The sequence below is a fragment of the Anastrepha ludens genome, chromosome 6, assembly GCF_028408465.1.
Source record: "Anastrepha ludens isolate Willacy chromosome 6, idAnaLude1.1, whole genome shotgun sequence".
NCBI classification, from domain to species: Eukaryota; Metazoa; Arthropoda; class Insecta; order Diptera; family Tephritidae; genus Anastrepha; species Anastrepha ludens.
In genome coordinates, this window is record NC_071502.1 from 26,499,398 (window position 1) to 26,521,425 (window position 22,028).

At 39.3% G+C, this 22,028-nt stretch overlaps 1 protein-coding gene across 1 annotated transcript; it reads left to right on the forward strand.

Annotated features, from left to right (window-relative positions):
• Positions 1-682: 682 nt before the first annotated feature.
• On the forward strand, positions 683-20,250 carry LOC128867767 (UDP-glycosyltransferase UGT4). The gene is made up of 5 exons (XM_054109244.1): positions 683-911; positions 14,254-14,433; positions 14,516-14,606; positions 18,492-18,959; positions 19,038-20,250. Exons 1-5 carry the CDS (start codon positions 909-911, stop codon positions 19,922-19,924), a joined length of 1,629 nt encoding a protein of 542 aa, XP_053965219.1. The 5' UTR covers positions 683-908; the 3' UTR covers positions 19,925-20,250.
• The last annotated feature ends 1,778 nt before the right edge of the window (positions 20,251-22,028 follow it).

Genomic DNA, 22,028 nt, shown 5'->3' on the forward strand with positions numbered 1-22,028 from the left:
AAAATTTCAATAGCGAACTATTCAAATGGATGATAGACTCTTTTAAATATTTACAAACATATTTTTTTTATATTTTTATATATGCGCAAAAATTATTTTTAAGTAAGCTTCCTTTTTGCGAATCAGCAACTTTCAGAGCTTTTTATTTTCTGCTCTTGCTGCTATATGCAAATTTGTATATGATACTTTTTAAATGTGCTTCTGCATTTCCAACGCATACGTATGCAAATTCTTTTTCTGGCAGCACTCAGTTCGGACAGTGTTGGCTGCATTATGAATATAATTTTTATGCATGACCATGCCACATGAAACCATAGTAATCCCCAATGCAGCAATACAGTGTACGACTCCCAAACACATGAGAAGCAACAAGATCGTCGGCAGCGCAATTGACTACCGGTAGCGATAAAAGCGCAAACTCTCACATACATATGCACCCAATATGAACAGCGTGAAATGAGAGCAACTATCCTCAAAGTCACATCAGGCATGCGTGTATGTGTATGTAAAAGAGGGGCTTCGCATATGACGACCAATTCCATTACACAAAATTCATAAACATGCATGTGCATATGTATGTACATATGTACGTATGTATGTACATATGTACGTATGTATGTAAGTATAAAAATAGGAATGTCTACAATGGCTGGCGCTCTGGAGTCCAGCATTAAGCGATCAATTCTCCACAATTTAGTTCTCTACGCCGGGTCGAAGCGAGAGCCAACAGCGGCAATGCTTTAATTGAAGGCTAATTTTATAATGTCGCGAACGGAACGGGAAGTGTCTCAAGTGTAGCAAAAATACATACAGACTTACAAAAAAAAAAAAAATACGTAGCACAAAGAAAACAAAATTTTCAAATAAAAAGTTGTGAAGACAGTTCAGAAAATCAAAACTACAATAAAATGGTAAATTTCAACTTCTTAAAGTAGCAGAGAAATCAAAATCAGCCAACTTGCTTATTATTATCATATTTAATGAAGATTTCAAAAAAGCTGCACAAGTAATAATGAATCTCTAATAATGTACACTATCGACAAATATCGAGGCCGACTTTCGTGCGGGGTGGTGATAAGCCAAAAAAGTGTGCGTGCGCCTCTGATGTGTCCAAATAGGACTGGCATAGATTTCTGTAGCCAAGCATCTGTGCGCACATACATTTGTATCTCTTAATATGAACACTCACATGCACATTTTATGTATACAATATGTGTATGTATGTATGTATGTATGTATGGTATATTAGGGTGCTGCACCTAAAACAAAGTAGGTGTTTCCCAACGGAATTATAAAATTTTATGTATTCGAGGACTTGTGCCAAAATATTTCGGAAAAATATTAGAATTTACGTGAAATACTTCCAAAAATCGAGAGTTTGATAGCTAAAATTACTCTTTGTAAAGATTTAAAAAAAAAAAAACTACTCAGATGGCAGAATTGTTTAAGCTTTTTGTTTGTTTAAGACCTTTTGGTCTGCATAAAAATGTTTAAAGAAATTTGCAAAGGAATCACACCTCGGAACGGAGGTGTGCTGATATAGACGGAAAAATTAGATCGTGAATGGGTTTATTTTCAAACTTTTCCCATTTTTGGCTGAATATTTCAAGTTCTTCTCAAACCTATGATTCAAAAAAGAAGTAAAAAATAGCACGAAAAAACTCTTTATTTCAATTCCATTCACACAGTTTTAAAATTCTTCCAAGGCGAATCTATTCAAGGTGGTATTCAAGAATGATGGAATATGCGATTGCGACTTCTGAACTCGCCGTGTCGTAAGAGTTATGAATAATCAAGCAAGGCGAATCTATTAAAGGTGGTGTTGGTAAATCAGCTGACTTGTTTTTTTTCGCCGTGTCCATGTGGCTGTCAGCACAGAATAAAACAAGGCGAATTCATTATTTGTTCTTTACAGTGTTGTTGGTCTATACCTTTTCAACTTCAAATTGGGACTAAACACATTCAAATTGGGACTAAACACATTCAAATTGGGACTAAACACATTCAAATTGGGGCTAAACAATTTCAAATTGGGAATAAAGAATTTCAACTTTAGTAATAAGAATTTTAAGTTGGAATTTAGCATTTTAAGTAGAAATTAAGCATTTTTAAATTGATGCAAATTTGAAGTTATTTATTGTAACATACTAAACATTATAAATCATCATAACAAATAACACAACTAATAATTGAAAAGGTATATATATATAATAACACAACAAATTAAATTGATTAATACAAATAATTATTACATATGATTAAAAAGACATGTCATTCATATTTAACGCATCTGGTATAAATCTTTGGACATGGGCGACATATTTGGCACAAGTAGCTATATTTAATTTGGCGATGTTCGGTTGTATTACATTTTCTAGCCGTTGCAGGCGATACTCAGTTTGAGTCATATCTACTCTATTTTCGCCAGCCAAAATTTGTGGCAGTTCAATTGCCAGCTCACGTTTTACACCAGCTTTCAGGGTTGACCAGGCAAGCTCAATTGGGTTGAGCGTTGGGCTGTATGGACTTAATCTCAGCAGGCGGTGATCAACAAATATTTCGAGCATTACGAAGACAACGACGAACAAACTAATTAGCTTCTGCTTTTTTAAATGCACCTCTTCTTACTTCATGATGAATTAAACCCAGATTTCCTATACATCCAATTAAGTGAATATTAGCTCCACGACTTCCAGCTGAAATAAACGTACAACGGCTTCCTTTTTTGGACCGGCCTCGTTTTCTGGATATAAATAAGTTAAAATTGGTTTCATCCATATAAATAATAGGTTTATTCTCCGATTGATATTCTAAAAGTTTCTGAACATACACACATCTTTTTCTTTTATTTTCTTCATTATTTGCTCTTTCAGGTTCGTTTCGAATCTCTTTCAATGTATAGATTAAATTATCTAAATGTTTGCGGAAACATTCTGTAGAGGCTTTAACGTGATGATGGTGCTGGAATTTTTCTTTAAGTTGTTTTAGTGTTATTTTTGGATTTTCTTCAATATATTGTTCCATTAAAAAATGATGTTCATTTGTTATTTTATTTTTCCTTTTTCCTCCACGTTGTTTTTCACTTTGTGGGTTTTCCTTAACCCACCTACATATATGCAGTAGACTTGTTTACTCCTAATGTGTTTGATAGTGCTCTCCAATCTTCATTCTTGTTGTACATTGCTTGAATTTGTTTTTTAATATTATCAGCTTCAATTTTTTTAATGTAAGCCATTTCACGGTGTCATATTAATTAATAAAATATGAATAAAATAAGAAAAACAAAATTCAACAAAAATATCGGTTTTATGCACAGCATTCTTTATTTATTTAATTACAATCCTTATGACTAAAGTTTAAAAGACATTCAAATTGTTTATTCCCAATTTGAACGTGTTTATTCCCAATTTGAAATTGTTTAGTCCCAATTTGAATGTGTTTATTCCAAATTTGAAGTTGGTTAGTCCCAATTTGAATGTGTTTGGTCCCAATTTGAATGTGTTTAGTCCCAATTTGAAGTTGAAAAGGTATAGTTCCACCACCGTTAAGGGGTTACATGGGTTTACATGGCCTATTTTCAATATATTTTTTTCTATGCAAAAAATTATTTATATAATTCAAACTTTTTTCTGTCTTATAGATACATATTTAAAGAATAATTTCTGAAATTTTCAAAACAAAAATTAAAACTCCTCCATTGTGACGTCAATTACGGTGACCCCTTGAAAAAAGGAGCGTCCGCGTTGTCAGCATAACTCCTGACAGGATCATCAAAAATGAAAAAACAAAAATAAGTGTTTTAGTTAAAACCATAAACTCGTGATTGAACGAAGGAAAGAAAAAAAAAAGTAAAAATTGGAATTTGGCAGACATTTTTCTAAAAAAATGAAATTTTTTAAATAGTTTTAATTGAAAAAAAAAACAAAATCCTTCATCCAAGCACGAGTAAATTGTATCTCGAACACCTGTGTAAAATTTCATCAAGATCGGTTGAGTAGTTTTCGAGAACATTTGACAAACGCGTTTAAAGTTTTGAGTAACAATAAAAGTCGTTTGGAACGCACGCCTCCCAAAGGCTGTATCTCCGAGACTATTATTCGGATCGACTTGAAAATTTAGGATAATATTCTTGAGATATTGTAATTAATTAAATTAATAATCCAAAAAAAAGATCGATTTTTTGAACCCACGAAACCCATGTAACCCCTCAATACTACCAAGCCATTCACTGAATTTTAACAAACATGTAATTTCTCCTACTTTTGTTTGTTTTGTATTGAGAAGGTAGCTGACGCCAAACTTGTCAAAATCGCGAAAAATAAAGGAACCGTTTTTTAATAGCGCCACCTGAGATACTCAATTCGCCTTGAGTGGTATCGGTAAATCAGCTGATTTGTTTTTTTTTCTTTCGCTATCGTCGTACGCTTCTAGCTTCAACTTCATGTCGGCTGTGCAACATAGTTCGTCCTTTTCTTTTTTTAATTTCTACTTTCTTTTGTCTTGATATTCCAATGTACACAAGGTTGTTATTGATCTAGTGCCACCACCTTTAACAAGGCGCATTCATCAAAGACCAACAACAAAGTTTTGTACGTTTGATTGTCAAAACAGAGTATTGGCGAAGTAGAAAACAAAGAATGAATTCGCCTAGCTTCATTCTGGGCTGACAGCTACATGGGCACGGCGAAAGAAAAAAAAAATAAGTCATCTAATTTACCGGTACCACCTTTAATATATTAGATTGACCTTATCCTTTAATGAATGCACCTTGAACTTTTCTATGGTCTGAGATGATTTTTGGGAAAACATATTTTTATTTATTTATTATTTATTTTTGTACTAATTTTATTTATTGAAAAAAAAGCGAATTTAGGAAATATTTTGAAATCGGCACAGCTCACGTAAGTCTTAATACTTTTCCGAAATATTATATTTTTTCGGAAGTCTTAACATATAATAAGTTTTGTAATTCGGATTAAAAACAGTATTAATTTTTTTGTATAGAAAATGATGCACCCTAATGTGCGTATGTACATACATATGTGTTTGTAAGAGTATGTTTATTGTAGTTGTACGGATAGCATCTGTGCGCACCATTTGGCGGTTAAAATTATGTTGTTGTGATGATTTGATGCTCGAAAATTTTTATATATTTTTTTCTCATAAATAAAAAGTGCATAGAACAAATAAAAAATAAAGTAATAAAATAGTATATAATAATATAAAAGTCATAATAAATAATAAAATATTAAATACTTAAAGTGACCGATCCAGCGCAAATAAAATTCCTACCAGCAAGTGGGGCAAAGAAATATGGAATGGAGAATGGAAATGGAAATAGAGCATATGAGCCGGAGTATCTTAATTCCCTTCAAGACTGGTTCCTATCTAGTTTTGTGCATATTTTGTCCATTTGATTTCACTGAGATTTAATTTAGCTTCTTCTTCTTCTTGATTCGCGAGTTTAAGAAAGCGCGCCAGTCGTTTCTTTCTCGTACTAACCGGCGCCAGTTGGACACACCTGATCTTTCCAACGCAAGGGAGACCTTCCTCTACCGGAACCAGCTGTTACCGCATCGAATACTTTCAGAACCGGAGCATTTGTATCCATTCGGACGACACGACCCAACCATCTAAGCCGCTCATAGAGCTCATTCTTCCATCGCCTAGGATATTCGCCGTTGCCAACGTGCAAAGGTCCAAAACTTTTCCGCAGAATCTTTCCCTCAAACACTCCAAGGCTTGCCCCCATCGGATAATGTCATCGTCCAAGATTCGTCTTAAATTGCTTAGCACGAATTATGCGCGTTATGCTCTTACATACAGGGTCTGGCACTCGTAGTGGAACCAACTTCCGCCCGCTCGCGCAGTTGAGTTTGCTAGTTGGCTAAATGACAGTCCAGAGAATTGTTTATAAGCGCGTGGAAGCATTTTGCCGAGTGTAAACGCGAAAAAAGAAAATTAATAATGGATTTCAAAAGAAATAGTGTGATTGCATTATATTATATATACATAGATTTGGCAACGTCACGTGAAATGGTTCAAAAAGTGAAGAAGCGACTTGAGCCAAATCCCCGACGAAGTGCCAATCAAACGGTGAAAGAACTGAAAATATCTGACTGGCATCCGCCGACTGAAAAATCATCTCAAAGTCAAGTCTGATTGGATCCAAAAGGTGCATGATCTCACACCAAAGCAGCAACAAGTCAGACTCGGTACCGTCTCACAAAGCTCGAGGGAACCAAGAAAGGCTAAACAAAAATTCATTGTTTGCGAGTGGGCCAAAATACCTGCTAGTCACATTCGGGCAGCTTGCGATTCGTTTCTGCACTAATTTTCCAACTAAATTTATGGACTTTTTAATTGGTTGCGCTTCGAGTGCCGGACCTTCAGATTTATTCCACTTGACTTTCCGGTGTGAAAGAATGTATTTTATGAATTTCTAAACTCATTAGCTTTAAATTTATTTATTTAACTTTCTTTCCTATATTTGTTAATATTTTGTCCTATTTAGTTAGTGCCTCTATTCAAGTGTACCAATAAATCGGGATCAATATTACAACTGCTGAAGTTTTACTGCTGCGAAATACCATTAGATGAATTCATATTTTGATGCACGTTTATTTTCGAGCAAAGTAGTTAGTAGTAATGTTGCCAGTTTTGTTACATGACTCGGCAATTTGAACGATAAAAGTTTCTGTGTGAATCGTATAAAAACAGTCGAAATGTGGATACTAAGAAGGCTACTGAAAATTCGGTGGACCGAGCGTATCTCCAACTCTGAAGTACTACGAAGAGTTAATAGCGAAAGAAAGCTTCTAAGACGCATTAGACGCAGGAAATCAGCCTACTTGGGCCATATATAAGTAGAGTATGCCGCCGAAACTAAAGGGTGATCAATTCAGAGGTATCGGATTTTAAATTGAAAATTCAAATTTATTGGGCAATCTTTACTATTTTTGTGTAGATCCATTCATGACATTTATTTTTTAAAGATTTTTTTTCTTCATGTTCACTCCTCTCGGGAGCATAGGACCTTGACAAGACTCTTCCATCGTACACGGTTCTGTGCTGTTGTTTTTGCACCGTCCCATGAGATGTCGGCATCTACTTTTTCGCACATCATCGACCTTCTCCAAGTGTTTTTTGGTCGACCGTGACCTCTGCTCCTTTGCGGGTTCTAGTCCAGTGTGATTCTCGTGATGCTACCTGGTAGTTTTCTCAATGTGTGACCCACTTTCTGCGTTTGATTTGCCCAAGGATGGGTTCCTCGTTAATTTCCACAGTGCGTCGTTACTGATGGTGTTTGGCGAGAATATTCTGCAGATTTTGCGGAGGTATTTGTTGACGAAGAATTGTAGTCTCTGTATGTGGTTGTTAGAAATCACCCATGTTTCACTTCCGTACAACAATACGCACTTCATGAATGAGCCGAATATTCGTAGTTTAGGATATTTGCGAACTCCCCCATACTTCATGCGTTCGCCTGAATGCCGCCCTTGTTTTGTTTAGCCTGGAGTTGACATCTTCATCTGTTCCCCCAGCCGAGGTAGCTGAAGCTTTCAACAAATTCCACCGGGCATCCGTCAACCAATATCTGCCTTGCGTTATTGTGGTTAACTCTCATGGCTTTGCTCTTGGCGATGTGTGTGCCAGCGCGACTAGTTTGTCCGCCTTCGCTTGCCTGTTAGAGAGTTTGTGAGAGAGGAGGCAGATGTCATCGGCGAAGTCCAGGTCCCCAAGATGTCTAATGAAACTCCATACGATGCCTTTTTTGTGCAGGGTCAGTTGGCTCATGACGTCATCAAGTACGATGGCGGGGAGGGAAGGGGCGACAGGGGAGAACCTGCGATTTTTTAAAGACAATATTTTTGAAATGTTGGCCGCAACTGCGCTGTAATAAATAAATGGCTTGTTGCGGGCTGTGCGTCCATGGAAATCAACTTCCCTTAGGTCTCTGCGGACAGCTTCAGAATGGCACTTTTTGCCAAGATATTTTTCAAATTCATTGGTAATCATTGGAGCGTCTCATGTGAATTTCCACGCATCATAAGATCCATCTATTGTACAGGGTGGCTGATGAATTTTGCTACATTAAGAAACTCAAATAACTTTTTTTTAGTGTATGGAATTCATTTATTTTTGTTTTCAAGTTGAAGGTCATTAAATTTTATTACATGTAGCTTAACTAGTTTTAAAAATAATTGAATTTAAATGCCCCCCATGCTCGTTGACACAAGTGTGGCATCTTAGTAAAAAGTTGTTCATTGCTGCTTTGAGAGTTGCGACAATAACAAATAACGGTCTCCAGTAACCGTAACGGTGTGACCATTTTCTTCAAAAAAATAAGGCCCGACAATACAGCGTGAAGAAACCGCACACCACACTGTCACGCGAAGAGGATGCAATTCCGTCTCGTGGAGTATCTGTGGGTTAGAAATACTCCATATTCGACAATTTTGTTTGTTCACATTGCCGTTTAAATCGAAATGGGCCTCATCAGACATGAAAAGGCAGTTTAACATGTTTTGGTCTTCTTCCACCATTTGCAGGATCTTCTGGCAAAATTCCAAGCGAATCGGCAAGTCTGCTGCTTTCAGTTTGTTAACCATTTGAATTTTGTAGGGAAATAAGTCTAAATCTTTGTGCATTATTGTTTGCAAAGACTGTCGGCTGACACCAAGTTGAGCAGATAAGCTTCTTGTTGAAACCCTTGGATTGCTTTGTATAGCTGCAGCTACAGCAGCGATCGTTTCCTCCGTCCGAACTGGTGGGTTTCGATGATAAGGCCTTCTTGCGACTGTTCCTTGCTCAGCAAAATTATTCACCAGTCTCATTATGGTCCATCTGCTCGGGGGATCGCCGCCAAACATCCGCCTGTACTCTCTCTGTACCAAAACTACGGACTCCAGTGCGTGATAGCGGCGGACTATCCAAATTCTTGTTTGCGTGTCCCAGTTATTCATTTTAATAAATTTTAAAGATCAATCTGCAAATTAAAACAAAAATGGAACAGATAACTTAAAAAGAAAAAAGTTATTCAATTTTTTTTTGGTAGCGGCTTTCATCAGCCACCCTGTATTATAGAATCACTGTCATTGAAAATCTTGTTATGTGTAGTTTTTGCTTTATTCATTTTGCTTGCAATTTTTGCCACTTAACGCTCGATAATGAACAGTGCCGAGACTTAATTAAACCAATTCAATGACTCCTCGTAGGCTTTTGCCGTCTTTATAGTAATTTAATATCATTTCACGCACTTCATCAAGCATCTAAGCCATTTTAATGTCACGCACCTGACAACGAACTTTTTGTGTTCAATTCTTTTTGTGTTAAATATTATTGTTTTATTCTTCAGTACTAATATCACCTGCCTCCCATTTACAACTCGCCATCGCTTGGTCGCAATAAAAGTAAATGCGAGTGCTTCAGTGCATTAATATTTACGTGTTTGTGCGCTTGCTTTTGTAACGTATGGACAATGTAATTTTTTTCTCTGCAAAAGACATACACTGAAGAGCAAAACTGTAACAAAATGTAATACTTTCTATTTCAACACATTTTTTTTAGACATGTTTTAACAAATCAAATATTTTTTTTGCATAACTTTATTGGCATGTATGTACTCTCTCTCTCAAACCGGTTTGGTGTCAATGCAACAACAACAACACTAGTAGCAAGCAATAATGCAAATAAAGACAAATGTTACAGTTTTGCACTCAACCCATTTTTTATTTTTTACAATAAATAAAATAAATATTAATAAGATGTCCAATATCCTTTGGATTTTTTCAGCTCGTGGATACGATTGGGCATACTTCGTGTATACCTCAAGACAAAGTCAGTCGGAATAGCATCCCATACATCGCGTGTTCGCTCCCACAGCTCATTAACTCCACTGGGCGGACTTGAATATTCGGCAAGCTTCGATTTTACATGACTCCATAAATTTTCGATTGGGTTCATGTCCGGTGATTGTGGAGGCCACTTCAAGTTACGAAATTGTTGGCGTTGCATCCAATTTCGTACAACATGTGCGGTGTGCTTAGGGTCATTGTCTTGCTAAAAAATTACTTTTTCAGCAGCAAGACCCATACTTTCCACTACACCCGGCAGATTTTGTTGCAATATGGCCAGGTATTCCTCTTTCCGCATTATACCGTCTATTCGTACTAAAGGACCCACACTATTTTTGGAAATGCAGCCCCACACCATAATGGAGCCACCACCATGTTTTACTGTCTGCTTGATGTGATGTGGCTGGACTGCATTTGGGTCTTTAACTCAATACCAGGCCCGACCATCTGACTGAAATCGATTGATTTCGGTTTCATCAGACCAAATAACCTGCAATCGTTTTGAAATTTTGTGAAAAAAGGTCTTTTATAATCCATTTATAAAGACGTACCTGATCCCAATTTTCAACTGTCCAGCTTTGGTGAGCCGCAACAAAATCCCGCCTCAACCGCACATGTCTTTTTGTCAGCATTGGCTTAGTTTTCTTCTCCGCTGCCTTTAGCCCCAGTTTTGACAGGCTGCGCCTGGCTGTCCACTGACTGGCATCAATATCCAGCATCTTTAGTGCTTCTTTGGGAGTGACCGCCTTGCTGCTTGTTACCAAATTTGCCAGATGGCGGGCATCGCGGTCGCTTATCTTCCTTGGCCGGCCTCCTTTGTTACTGGGAACAGCGTCTGGTACATTTTTCCGCAGCCTTTGCACAGCCATGTGGCTCACTTCGAATTTTTTAGCTATTTTTCTTATAGACTCGCCCTTCTTCAGCAAATCAATTATTTGGCGTTGTACTTCCCGATTTAACATTTTGTCTTATTCACGGTCACGTTTATAATAATTAAAAATCCACCAAATATATAATTACGAGAAAAATAACGGAAAATTTGAAAATTAAGAGTGAGTGCAAAACTGTAACATTTGTCTTTATTTGCATTATTGCTTGCTACTAGTGTTGTTGTTGTTGCATTGACACCAAACCGGTTTGAGAGAGAGAGTACATACATGCCAATAAAGTTATGCAAAAAAAATATTTGATTTGTTAAAACATGTCTAAAAAAAAATGTGTTGAAATAGAAAGTATTACATTTTGTTACAGTTTTGCTCTTCAGTGTATGTAAATATGTTTGTGAATGTAAATAATAATAGCAAAACAAATTGTTGGCGTAATACATTTGAGAGATTTTAATTTAATCCCTTGGATACGGATTTATTTGCCAAAAAATATTTGCATGTGGAACGGATTTCATTTTTGATTGCTTCGTACATTTTACGCAAGAATTCATTTATTTCTAAAATATTGGTGACATACAGACCGACTCATTTGATTAGAGACAATAATTCGTATGGATATAATAACACAAGGCTTTCTGATAATTAAAGCGAAGACTATAACCAGTTTGTGTAATGTGTGAATATTCAAAATGATTTTTTTTTTGTTGTATATTTTGAATAAAGAACATACTTCGGTATACTTGATTCACATTTTAAAAAGGTAGCAAAATTATTTCTTCATTCAGTCTTTCATCTCCTTGGAAGCTCTACAACTCTGGCCCAAATAAAATTGCATGAATTGCTCTTGGCTGTCTTCTTCCTTGCACTAAGCTTCGCTTTTTTGATAGAAAATTAAATTGAAATCGCCCATAAAGCAACGAACAGGATAAGGAAAAATAAAAATGAAAAGACCAACACAATGAAAATTCTTAAACTCATAGCAGCCTTACAAAAATTTATTGTCATAAAAAGGGGCAGAAAATGGATGGCGCCCATAGCAAATTTACAACCACTGCCTTCCATAGGTTTGAACTTTCAAGTATTAGGATATATGTGCACATGTACATTCACATAAAGGCTCTGTCCAAAGTGCCGCCTAAATGTCAAGAGTGGAAAATTTCTAGACGATACCTCTTCTCTATGGCAACTTTGACGTTTGTTAAGTAGACAGATTTACAATTTTAAATGATAGAACAGGTTAGGTTATGGTGGTAGTCGGTCTTAGACTTTACAGGTCCGTTGTGATACCACTCCTCGACACGGGAACCTCATTTGTTTTGATTCGTGTACCATTTTGTGGCTCTTATGAAACGCGGGATTGGTCTAAACCCCACGCCGGATAGTTCCGTAAGATAATTGAAAAAGTATTTACCTATAAAACTTGCTCTGGTTTTAGTTAAGGCAGGACAATTGCAAAGGAAGTGCTCAACGATTTCTTCTTTATCTCTACAGCTTCCACAATAATCGTGGGAGACGAGTCCTGGTCTCAAGGAATGCCTGCCAAATAGCCCATGACCGGTTATGCTCGCAACGACTTTCAAGATATCCTGTCTTCAAAGGCAGAGCAGTTCCTTTGTCTTTTTCTTATTTATTTGCGGCCACAGTAGCCTAGCTGTTACGCGCGTGCCTTCATCTCTCCATGACCTATTGGGCTCTCGGATAATGTTGTTTTTGATGATTAATTTGCTCGTGGCCATGGGTATCCCAATGGTACTTCTATCACTAAGCAGTTGAAGGGAAGAATAGTACCTTTCCTGGCTAGCAAACGAGGTCGTAGAGACACCGAGGACGCACAACGCCGTGGGCATCTGGGCGTCGAAATGAGGTGGTATGATCAAAAAGTGAAGCTGCGTGAGTTAGCTGACATCGTAAAGATATCCAAAGAAGGCGTTGGCTTTGTATTTCATGAACATTTGACTATGAGAAAGCTCTGTTCAAAGTGGGTGCTGCGTTTGCGCCCTGTTGACCAAACACAAAATCATGGTGATGATTCTCAGCAGTGGTAAAACTACTTGAATTGAACTTCGAATTGCTCCCACATCCACTGTATTCACCAGATTTGGCTCCCAGTGGCTACTGACCTCAAAAAAATGCTCGCCGGTAAAAAATTTCGCTGACATACTTAATGCCACTGGAAAGGATTCAGCGACTCGCTGCTCTTATTGACCTTAAGGCGGAAAATCTGGCAACGAAATCCGCAGGGAGGTTAGGGGCTGCCGGAGTATTCACCTGTAGAACCTTCGGACATAGCTCAATAGGAAAGAAGAGTTCAGGTTGCACAGACTGCATGACTCCGTACTTTAATTGGGAGAGAAGGTTTCGTACTACAATTGAAGAGGAGGGATGGCACAAAGGCATGAAGCCTGGCCATAGGATTACACAGGCGGCTCTAAAACTTTAGATGGAGTGGGAGCTTGCATTTACTGCTCAAAACTACCGATTAGGTAGCCTATCAAGCTGCCAGACCAGAGCAGTATTTTTCAAGCGGAAGTTTTTGCTGTAGAAAAGCAGGAAATGCAGAGAGGATGTTGGGGAAACATTAGAACACCTTCTGTACGTTTTTCCGTCATTATTAAAAAGCGTTTAAAATGCCTAGGAGCCGCACTGTTGGAGGGTCTAGAGGACGTTTCAAAAGCGGATATCCCAGCTCTGCTTAGATTTGCCAAAAGCGTGACATCCTACATGATGTCTACTTTCAGTATTCAAAGAGGTCGGTCTCCATCTGGTATCGCTAGGGACCAAAAGGTATATGCGTGGCCTAATGCCAACCAGGCTAACCTAACCTAACCTAAGAATTTTTGCTTGAATGAAGAGCTTATCGCTGATGTTGGTGCCTTGAACTTCGGCAAGGCAAAAATACGTGTTTTCCTTGTTAGGCCCGGAACCTTTCAGCTCATGTGTTATTATCTATGAAAACGGCCGATCTTTAAAAACAGCAAATCGCAAAATTCGTGATCGTCCGAATGAGTCGACAATTCAAAGATTGATGAAAAATTTTCACGAAACTGGTTCTGTCGAGGATAGAGAAAGCACTGGAAGACAAAAACTGAACGGTATGTTGATAGTATTTTTGCTGTAGCGCAAAATATTGCTGAACAATATACAGCATCGACGTTCTCAACAATTAGGCATTCGCTAATCGACTGTTTGGCGGATTTTACCTGGTGGTGGATATTTAAATGATTTCATTTTTCACATACAATTGTTGAAAGCCGTATTTTGAATAAAAGAAATCTAAATTTTTACATGTTTTATTTTAAAAAACATGTAGGCGCGTCTTTTGAAAGACCCTTTTTATACAGGTACACTTAGTTACTGACAGACGCAGTGATTTTTGTCTTCTTACATAACTTCATATTTATTTACACATACAAACTACTAATGCAAAACATCTGGAAGGGCAATAATAACTCGCACAATATTTCTATGCCTTTTTTGGTACTTACTTACTTCCTCATTTCTTTTTACAGTCAAAGCAACTATACCGTGTCGTTTTCCTGCCAATTATTTTGCTGTTGCTGCATCAGTTTTCATGGTTACCACTAGCAGTGGATGCGGCTAAAATTCTTGGCTTGTTTGCACATCCTAGTGAAGGCCATTTCAGCGTAATGCAAAGTTTAATGTTGGAGTTGGCCAAGAGAGATCATAATGTGAGTTGGCAAAATATTTTGTTATTGAAATTCGTTGAAAATATTTAAATCTACTTTCATTCTGATTTTTTTTTCGTTTAAGGTGACGATTTACAGCAGTCATCGACTCAATGAGCGTGTGGAAAATTTAAAGGAAATAGTTGTGGAACCGGAATTTCCATTTTGGAAGCAATGTATGTATGTAAAATTTGGTACCAAATTTAAGCAGTAGATATTGAGTTATGGGCAGTGTTGAGAAATTTTTAATCGTAAGAGCATTCTTTTTCCATACTCACACTGCTCGCTAGTAAAGGGGTTTCAAGGGCCGGTGTTGATTTTGAATAAAATACAATTTTTTTAGGAAATTATTGTCATTTCTCTTTATTATGATAAAATGCCGAATAATCTCATCCTTTAGCTCATGAATTGATGCTGGCTTATCGACGTACACCTTTTCTTTCAAATAACCCCCAAGAAGTCCAACGGTGTCAAATCACATGATCTTGACGGCCAATTGACATCGCCGCGACGTGAGATTATTCGGCTAATTAATTTTTCGCGCAAAAGAGCCATTGTTTCGTTAGCTGTGTGACAAGTGGCATCGTCCTGTTGAAACCACATATCGTCCACATCCATATTTTCCAATTCAGGCTATAAAAAGTTCGTTATCATCTCACGATAGCGAACACTATTCACAGTAACTGCCTGACCGGCCTCATTTTGGGAAAAAAATACGGCTCAATGATGCCGCCGGCCTATAAATCGCACCAAACAGTCACTCTTTGTAGGTGCATTGGTTTTTCGGCAATCACTCTTGGATTATCATTCACCCAAATGCGGCAATTCTGCTTATTGACGAATCCACTGAGGTGAAAATGTGCCTCATTACTGAAGATGATTTTCTTCGAAAATTGGTCATTCACTGTTGCCATTTCCTGCCACCATTCTGACCATTGATTGATTGTGTATCTTTCCATTGTTCAAATTGAGTTAGTCTGAAATTGAAAAATGTCAATGAAATGCGGAAAAAAACTTGACGTTTAGGTGTGGTTCACATTTAACATCGGCCCTTAAAATTTAACCACCCTTTATAAGGCCTCGACAAGACTCTTTCGACGTACATTCTTCTACGCCATCTGGTGGGCATCCGCTAGCTCGTACAACATCGACCTTCTCCAAGTGATCTTTAGCCGACTGTGACTTCTGCTCCCTTGGGGGTTCCAGTCCAGTGTCATTCTCGTGATGCTAACTGGTGGTTTTCTGAGCGTGTGATTTGCCATCATTAGTTGTCCTCCACAGCACGTTGTTGTTGTTGGAGCTCTTCATCTTCTGTAGGTGATGGTTGGTCTCCGATTACGGCATTCGGTGGTCGGGAGCTTAAGAAGGTGGTAACGGTCTCCCGATGAATGTCGTTGAATGTCTGTCTAAACACTGTCTGGTCCAGTAAATGTATGTTAGTTTTGTCCTGGATCTCGTCGGCGTAGTTTAATAGGTGTCTCTTGATGTGTCTAGGAGGCGGCTCTGGCTCAAGCACCTACGGTAGCACCCTAACAGGAATTGCTTACTGAGCAGTTTGTTGTGCTCCATTACAGGGAGCATCTGTGCCTCATTGTAAAGGTGTTGAAGAGGGGACATCAGGAGGCAACCCGTCGCTGTCCGAATGGCAGTGTTTTGGCAAGTCTGACTGCGTGCCACTAGTTCATAACCGGTCGGCATATTGCCTTAAATGTCGATAGCAACATTTCTTTGCCTTTGCCCCAAGTGCTGCCGGTAAGCGATTTGAGAACCTTGTTGCGATTCTGGGCTTTAGTGGCAATAGCAGTTGTATGCGCTGAGAAGGAGAGCAAAGTGTCAAAGGTGACTCCCAATATTGTGGGGTTGTTTACCGTCGGAATTGGTGTGTCATCGACTTTTACCTTAAGTTGCAATTTGACTCCTTTATGCAGGTGGTGAGGAGGGTCGCCGTGGGCTTTGAGGCAGGTCATCAATGTCATTGCCCGACGCCATTATCGTGCAGTCGTCGGCGTAGGAGACCAGGGAGACTCCCTCTGGTGGCTGGTGTGCCATTGCCATGGAAGCCGATTTTACGTGGATGGAATGACTCGGGTTTTCCCGACCAAGGGAAATTTGTTGACGAAAGGTGGTGTGTTATGCTGTTTGAGACCAGCCCTGTTACCCTTCGGTACAACAATACGGACTTCACGCAGGAGCTAGATTTTGCGAACTTGACGCACGAGTTGCTTTAATCGTGGATGGGCCTTCCGGCAAGATGCGTTTTCATAGTTCGCCACACATTTTCAGTGAGGTTTGCGTCTGGTGACTGCGAGGGCCAGTCCAATTCTCTAACGCCATGTTCTTGTTTTGGTGTTTCTCAATGTGTTTTTCTGAGAGCAGTGGTTTTAATGATGTGGGACGGTAGGATATTTTCGCCTCCTTTAGTCGACATTCGATGGAGTTGATACTCACATCTATTCCCGTTTTAGCAGAAACTGATCGTGCTTGGCGTAGTCACAAAGAAGAAAATCATCAACATTTTTGTACACCTTATACCACTGATTCCAAATCACAATAAACTTGTTTGATTTTTTAATTACTTTTGCAGCCGCGGCGTAAGATAATTTCGGCCCCTTTTTGTTAGGTTGCGTTTACGGGAAAGTTTCGAACGACACTAACCTGAGTTAGCACTGGCATCATAGCCAGCATTGAGTGGGACTATTACGCAGCAAAAAGCAGAACGAAATATATCTTATATAAATTACAAGAAAAACACAGTTTTGTTTCTTCTGCCACAGACTGTATTTTAGGTGTCGAAATACATGGAAGTCGCTAGAGGCCAAATTTGGTGAATACGGAAATTTAATTCATGGATTTTAGCCATTGTCAAAATTCTCTTGTGATACCGTGCATTGTCCTGATGAAAAATAATTTCTTCTTTTGCTAACTGGATCTTTTTTCACGAAGTTTTTCTGGTCTAAAAGGTCACAATAATATTAAAAATTTATTGTTTTAGGCCTCGGTAGTCTAGCGTAAGTGCACTAGTCTGCCATCCCGACGTTGTGGGTTCGAATCCCACGTAAAGCATAGTGCTCGCACTTTTCCAAATTTACGTACTTTTCCTGTTTCTAAAAAAAACAAAAAAAATCTTGAGGGATGAGAAAAACTTATCCTTTCCATCCTTACACCCGCACAAAACAATAGTCACCGCATTATTTCCATGGTGGCTGCCAAACAAGCAAAAACAAAAACAGTTACACATTGCATCAAGTGGCGCCAGCAAGAGGAAGCGGGTAACCGCGGTAATTGACAGGCACATCAACTTTAGCGAAGCGCTCAAGCCACTGTGCGATCTTTCTGCCAGAAAAATATGAAACACAGATGGCGCTCCAAGCAGTAAGAAGACGTTGCTCCTAAGCAACGACAGGTGGGCATTTCCACCACTTAGGACTGGCAGCAGCAGGCTAATCACCTACCCAGTCAGCAATCAAATAGATTAGCGAAACCAACGCAACGAAACCAAGGTCTGTTGAAAGATCCTTTGTAACATCTTATTGGCCGATTTATGGAAACGAATTCGTTTCGGAGCTGAGAAGCCAGGTGCACACCACACTTTCGCTCTTTTTTTTGATCATGGTGATAGACCCAAGTATTATCCATTGCACTACCTCTAAAACCTCCAAACTACCTACGAGACTTCTAAATCATAAGAATCTAATAGTAGTCGTCCCTCGACAGGCAATGGAAAAACCTCCGAGCGTATTTCTGCCATGAAAAAGCTCTTCATAAAAAACATAGCCATCTGCTGTTCGGAGGCGGCATAAAACTGTAGGTCTCTCCATTTGTGAAACAACATCAAGACGCACATCACAAATAGGAGGAAGAGCTCGGCCAAACACCTAACAATAATGTACGCGCCAATTATTTATTTATTATTAAACGAAACTTTTTAGAATATTCATAGTGTATTGTAATATTTTTTTTTTTTTTTTTTTTGTATTCTCTAAACAATCCTACTTAACTTCATTTATGTTTTCTTTCCTTCCACATGCGTTCCGTTTTACTTTGAATTCGCTTCCGCACAGTGTTAGAAGTCACTAACAGCGAGGCAGGTGGTCTCCTGAAACTGAGTCAACTAGACGAGGCAGCAATGCAAAAGTCACTGGCCACTGTGGGCGCCGCTGCCGTCGATTATTTTCTGTCGCACACAGCCGTAACTAAATTACTTAATTTACCTGTCAAAGAATTCGATTATGACTTGGTGATTGTCGATTTATTCTACACCGAAGCATTACTAGCAGTGGGACATTTCTACGGAAAACCCACAATTGGTATTGTGAGCACCAATTTCGAGAATTATATGCAACGCGTGCTGGAGCAAATGGTGCCCACCGCCTGTTCGCCCAACGATTACGAAACATACCAACCGGAGCTGGGCTATTGGCAACGCCTGACAGTCATACGCAACTGCTTGTCACGCCGCAAGCAATTTGTGAAGGCCAACTGGGGTGCGCAGGAACAACTAATACGAAAACATTTTGCGCATTTTGAAGGTAAAAATAACTTGCATTGGACTTTGTATATATAAATCAAGTTCACGTAATCAATTCACATTTTGTATACGTCCATAGGTGCGAATGTACTTAGCATCGCTACGCTGCAGGCGGAACTGGCCATGCTGCTGCTCAACAGTCACATCCCACTGATGACACCACGACCACTGCTGGCGAACACAATCGCTGCCGGCGGCATGCACATACGACCGCCACGCGAATTGCCCTGGCCCATACGCCGCTTTCTAGATGAGTCGCGTGCTGGCGTCATCTACATGAATTTAGGCAATGAACAACTCTGCGCAGATATACCGCAACACACACTGCAATTGCTGCTCAACACATTGGGCAAACTGAAAGAGCGCGTGGTGTGGACATGTCATGATCATGCGAAGTTGAAGGATTTACCTGCCAACATAATGGTGCAACATGCCGTGGCACAAGCCGACATATTGGCGCATCCACATGTGCGCACATTTCTCATGAATGGTGATTTGCTTAGCCTGCAGGATGGCTTAGTACGGCATGTGCCCATGATTGGTATGCCCATATTCCGCAACGAAGTGCACAATATGGCGTTGGCAGTGCGCCTGGGTGTAGCCATTCAACTAAGTCATGATAACCTAACGGAGGTGTCACTTAATTGGGCGCTGCAGGCGCTAAAAGAAGACCACACATATCCATTGACGATACGTCAGGTTGCTAGTGCTTTTCGTGATCGGCCGCTGGGCGCTGTGGAGACGTGCATGTACTGGATGGACTATGTGTTGCGTCATCATGGTGGTGCACAGTTGAAAACTCTTGGTATTGGCATGCCATCCAGCCAGTTGCATCTCTTCGACTTGTTTATTTATTATTTTACGGTGGCATTGTTAATCGTTGGAGTGCTAGTGGGTGGCTTCTACGGAGCCTTGGTAGTGCTGAGGAAGCGTGAAATAGAAAAGATGTACTCGAAGCTGATGTAATCGAGAAGCGCTTGCATATTATTTACAGCTATAAGCCAACTCTTTAATTGTTATACTAAAATGGAATTAATATATACATACACATAAATATATTTGGGCTGTAAAAGATAAAAATCTAGAGCAAAATGTGACTGAAATGTTTTTGCTGTTCGTTTCACTTCACCATAAAATATGGTGGAAATCGCCATTTGAGACGGATATTAGCAAAATAACTTAGAACATTTTTCACATGGTTTCACAATTTCAAAAACTATTCACATTCTTTTATAAAAAATGGGTTGTTATTGTGTACTAAAGGGCGTTTTTTTAGAGGCGCGAAGCTTAAATGGAAATAAAAAGTAGAAAAAAAATTTTAATGTCAGTGGAACTGACTTCATTTGACAGATAATTTTATGACATGAATGTGTGAGTCGGGGAATGGACAAAATCCTCGGCCGATACATTAGAAGGGTAGAGGACACCATCAATAAAATTAAGCAATGGTTGCAATCGTCTGGGCTTAGACTAGCAGACCATAAGACCGCACTGGTTCTCATAAGTTCTAAGCGAAAAGTTGAAAACATTCAAATAAAGGTTGGTGGTCACAATATAACATCAACAGATACCATAAAATATTTAGGGGTAATGATCGACAGAAGGCTCAAACTGATGCCCAATGTGGGTGGACCAAGGCAACAAATGTGAGCATTGTTAGCAAGCGTCTGCAACACGATCCTGTTTTATCCTGTGGAAGTGTGAGGCGACGTAGTGAAATATTCCAGCTATTTGAGACCGGCTAAACGGGTGTACAGATTATGCAATGTCAGAATCATTAGAGGCTATAGGACCACATCTGACGAAGCAGCAAGGGTAATAGCAGGCAGAATCCCCCTCGATATAAAGGCAAAATGTATGATATGAAACAAAAATACCAGCATGCAAAACACGCGTGGGTATCTGGTGACAAAGCCTCACTGAGGGACGCCCTACAGAGGATCGATGATACCGCTCTACAAAACTGGCAGACCAAATGGAACGATAGTGGGAAGGGAAGAACCACTTTCACTATGATCCCCCACATACAGAAATGAATCCGGAAAACATATGGAAACGTTACCTTCATGCTGACACAATTTTTAACTGGGCATGGCTGTTTCAGGCCGTATTTGTACAAATACAAGCACACAGACTCCCCATTTTGCCTATACTGCCAAGAAAAACATGAAACGCCTGAGCATGCCCTTTTGGAGTGCTCTAGATTTGAAGGGGAACGAAGCACGTCGCGCTCAAATATCGGCGAGAGCATGACAGCTGCCAGCCTAGTACAATATATGCAAGAATCTAAAGAAACGGTTGTAACGTAGCCTCAACAATTATGCGAAGGCTGAGACACGATGACAAGGAACACAGACAAATGAGCGAATAAACACCCCTGCCCCCTCGAAGGAATATCTTAACTGGTAATACCGAGAGCAAAAAGCAGAACAGCGAGGCGATGGGGTGGTCTAGTCCGCAGGCACTACGAAACTCAGTTCAAAAGAGCCGGGGAATATCGCATGTGAATCGGGCATACGTATGAGTCGGTTCATACGTATGTTTAGAAGATTCCACCTCCAAGGTCCGCATGCCAAAAAAAAAACCAGATAAGATTGAGAACAATAGTAATAGTGTTCAAACGTCCAACCTGTCATCCAATACAATCAACCACATCATGAAAAACTTTGAACCATACAAAGCAGCCGGCCAGATGGGATATTCCCTGTCGTGCTGTCGAACACTCGAGACCCGACGATTACGTGGCTGGGAGGTCTTTTTCAAAAAAAGTCTAACGCTAGGACATATTCCAAAAAGCTGGAGGAGGGTTAAGGCGATGTTTATCTCTAAAGCTGGTAAACGCGGTCATGATATAGCGAAATATTTCAGACCCATTTGTTTATTCTCCTTTATCCTCCTTAAACTCTCGAGCAATTGTTGGATGTATGTCTCAGAGAGAAGATTACAAACACAACAATTTCATCATCCCAACATGCATAAAAAAAAATAAATAATTGGCGCGTACACTTCTGTTAGGTGTTTGGCCGAGCTCCTCCTCCTATTTGTGGTGTGCGTCTTGATGTTGTTCCAC

What these genes read in the sequence shown, in the direction of transcription:
- LOC128867767 (XM_054109244.1), top strand. An exon ending in TGGCCAAGAGAGATCATAAT is followed by an intron (nt 14,434 to 14,515) that starts GTGAGTTGGCAA and finishes TTTTCGTTTAAG; the next exon opens with GTGACGATTTACAGCAGTCA. An exon ending in ATTTCCATTTTGGAAGCAAT is followed by an intron (nt 14,607 to 18,491) that starts GTATGTATGTAA and finishes GCTTCCGCACAG; the next exon opens with TGTTAGAAGTCACTAACAGC.